The sequence below is a fragment of the Fundulus heteroclitus genome, chromosome 24, assembly GCF_011125445.2.
Source record: "Fundulus heteroclitus isolate FHET01 chromosome 24, MU-UCD_Fhet_4.1, whole genome shotgun sequence".
Classification (NCBI taxonomy): Eukaryota; Metazoa; Chordata; class Actinopteri; order Cyprinodontiformes; family Fundulidae; genus Fundulus; species Fundulus heteroclitus.
In genome coordinates this window covers 26,474,250-26,477,558 of record NC_046384.1, presented here as the reverse complement: position 1 = coordinate 26,477,558, position 3,309 = coordinate 26,474,250, and the positions used below count along the sequence as shown (strand labels likewise).

Below are 3,309 nucleotides of genomic sequence, written 5' to 3'. Positions count from 1 at the left end.
TACGCCCCCTGCTGGCGATAAACACAGGAAAGGAAAAATGGCTCCTACACTATTTTCGCGCTCTCTGCATATCCCATACTGAAAAAGCTCTTTTTATATTGTGGCATTTTCTTACAATTTTGTCGAAAACTGCCAGTGCCATTGAATGTTCAGACAATTATTTGGACAGCTTACAGCCAATAAGGGGCTTACACGCAATGTCTTATTTCAGATATCTTAAATTGTAATTCTGACTAGTCATAATTACGTTCGAGATATCTTAAATTACAATTACGGATGTGTGACGCTTTCAATGACGAATCCTGTGACGTAATTTGAGATATCTTGAAAGGAATTCTGACTAGTCAAAATGTAATTGAAGATATCTTGAATTATTATTCTTCCTAGTCAGAATGTAAATAAAGATATCTTAAATTACCATTCCGGATAGTCAAAATGTAGTTTTGTCTAGTCAAAATGCATTTTAAGATATCTGGAATGTAATTACGGATAGTCAGACGAAACCAAATTTATGTTAAAATGGCTTGCCATAAGTGCTCAGCCAGATGGTAATTTTACAAAGCCGAAACGGAGCGCAGCCTGGGTTAGGACGGGTTATGAGTTGAGCTTTCTTGTGTGGAGTGAGACATCCTGTCTGTGTGAGTTGGAAGTTTTGGCGGAGGAGTTGGCTGGGAGAGGAAGAGTGTGAGCAGAGTGAAAGTCGGTAGGAGTTGATTATTTCTGGCGGATTGCATAAACTGTACATTGAATGTAACTTTATGGCTTCTACATCAGGTGGAAATAGTGGAGAAGAAATGGAATGGATGATGTCTAGGTCGTCTAGGAGAAAGAGAGAAATAAGACAAAGACAGGAAAGAGATAGAAGTTGGTCAGATGGGAGTCAGGTTAGAGAGGAAAGAAGTAAAAAGACAAAAACAATAAAAAGTCTGGAAAAACAAGTACAGGGAGAGAGAGGAAATGGGGAAGAGGAGTGGAAAGTCACAGTCGAGTTTAAACAAGAGGGAGGACATCTTCATCCGATAAAACTAACAAAAGCAATAGAGAAAGAAATTGGACAAATCAATTCAGCCAGGATAATGAATAACCGAAAGATATTAATTTTTGCTACTAGCAAAAAACAACAAGAACAGATTCTCAAAATGACAACCTTGGTAGGTGAAAGAGTCAAAACATTCATCCCTGGTGCAGCTACAAGATTAAGAGGAGTGATTACAGGAGTTCCACTAGACATGACAGTTGAAGAAATCAAACAAGAAATAAAAGGAGGCAAAGTTATGGAAGTAACAAGGATAAAACACAAAAGAGACGGAGTAGTTAAAGACACAATGGCAATAATATTGATGTTTGAGGATGTTGTGCCGGAATCGGTACAGATAGGATACATAAATTACAGGGTGAGAGAATACATTCCAAATCCAATAAGGTGTTTTGTTTGTCAGAGAATGGGTCATGTAGCAAAGGAGTGCAAAGGGAAAATGAGGTGTGCAAGATGTGGAGGGTCGCATGAGTATGGAAAGTGTGATAAAGACGCTAAAGTTAAATGTTGTAATTGTGGAGGAGAACATAGTGCAGCATATGGAGGGTGTATTATGGGGTAAGAGAGCTTTCTAAATAGATTTGTACATAAAAGGATAGTTGTGTCCATATCAGTCAGAAGTTGTGCATAACAAACATTTGTAAACTCATAATAATTTAAATCACATTCAAAAGATACAACATACAATTTAAATAGTTACAACTTCAATAACTAATAAATACAAATTTCAAGTTTAAATTTGTGCTTTACTCTTTATGAACACAAACAGCAGCGGCTGCTTGAGAATACGGATTTTTTCTTTGAGAATACGAATTCACAACAGTGGTCTGACGTCACGGTTTCCAAGGCTGGTTAATGGAGCACAGAGTGCGAAGATAGGAGCCGCGCATGCGTTCTTCAGACTGACCGTCTCAGAATGCACCGCGGCTGCAGATTCACTCCAGACAGCGCAGAGCTCACAGTGGTAAGTTAAACACTCCCTTTTCTGCTGCTGCTGTTCTTCAAAAGTATGTTTTCAGGTAGTTTGAAGCGAGAACATTATACTTTTAAGCTTCCCTATGTGGCCTGTTTACAGAGTTAGTGCGTAATTTTAATAAAAGTCCGACGTTGAGCGTCTGTGTCAACTGGTAGGTTTTTTAAGACTGACAGCCTATTTCCTACTTTTATCTTTAAAAAAACAACATTGAGGATGGTATTAAACATGTGATCACGTTGAAATTGTGACTATTTATCTGTAAATAATTAAAATGAAAACACAATTTTTATATATTAGTAACAGTAAAGGGAGTAGAGTTAAGCTACTTTGTCTAACCTTCACAGCATTGTTCATTAAGAAAAAGTTATTTCTGTCTGTCCACCTTTACAGCGATTAATCTATAAATTATGTGCAGTTAGTTCAGTTCATTCTTTCAGTGAAATGGTAGAAATACCAGAGAAGGGAAGCCATTTGTTACATTTACTACTATACATTTGACCCTTTCTTTCTTGAGAACTATAATAATCTGCACGTTAACCTCATATAGTTTTATGGTGTGAAAAGGTGAGAATTGAAAAAAACAATTATGGTAACATTTGGCATTTTTTATTTACAGGAAGAAACAGAAACAAAATATGTGAGGATAAACACTTCTGTGCCAATCCTCCAAATATTTTTTTAATGAAGGGGACCTGAAACCAGCCTTCAGGCTAAGAAGGGCCACCATCGTCCTCCTCCTTCAGCTGCTGTCCATCCAGAAGGTCCATGGATGGCCACAGGAGATAGAGGTGCTGGTGACCCTCTGCTGGCTGGCCTGTGGGGCATCCTATAGGGAAACAGGTTGCCAGTAAGATCTCTTACCTTCTTGTCCTTAAATAGAGCCAACAATGACACACAATTGATACATAGATTATATTAATTGGATAGAAGATTAAGACATATCAGCATATTACCTAAATTACAAGTTAATTTTTTATTTGGTACAGGTCTAGTGGAGGCACGCTACAACAGACACCACGCCAAGGCTGATAAACATCGTTGAGCGCGCCTTTGGTGATCTGAAGCGTTTCATCTTCTTAAGGGTGCTGGAGGTCTGCCCGACGTTTGCCCACAAAGTAATCGGCGCCTGCTGCATCCTTCACAATATTAGTATAGCAGCAGGTGATCAGCTAGATGAGGAGGTCGACCCAGAGGAGGACGCCATCCCGCGGTTGAAGACAGGAAGCTGCTCCAGCTGGCTGCATGTTTAAGTGAACATGACTACACCTGACCTTATGTAGATCAGTTTTAGTCATGT

At 38.9% G+C, this 3,309-nt stretch overlaps 1 protein-coding gene across 1 annotated transcript; it reads left to right on the top strand.

Annotated features, from left to right (window-relative positions):
* Positions 1-587: 587 nt before the first annotated feature.
* LOC118557929 lies at positions 588-1,588 on the top strand (the record flags this gene model as incomplete). Its single annotated transcript, XM_036128417.1, is given in 1 exon segment — positions 588-1,588. A coding segment is annotated over 1 exon segment (830 nt), but the record flags the coding sequence as incomplete, so codon positions are not given.
* Between the last annotated feature and the right edge of the window lie 1,721 nt (positions 1,589-3,309).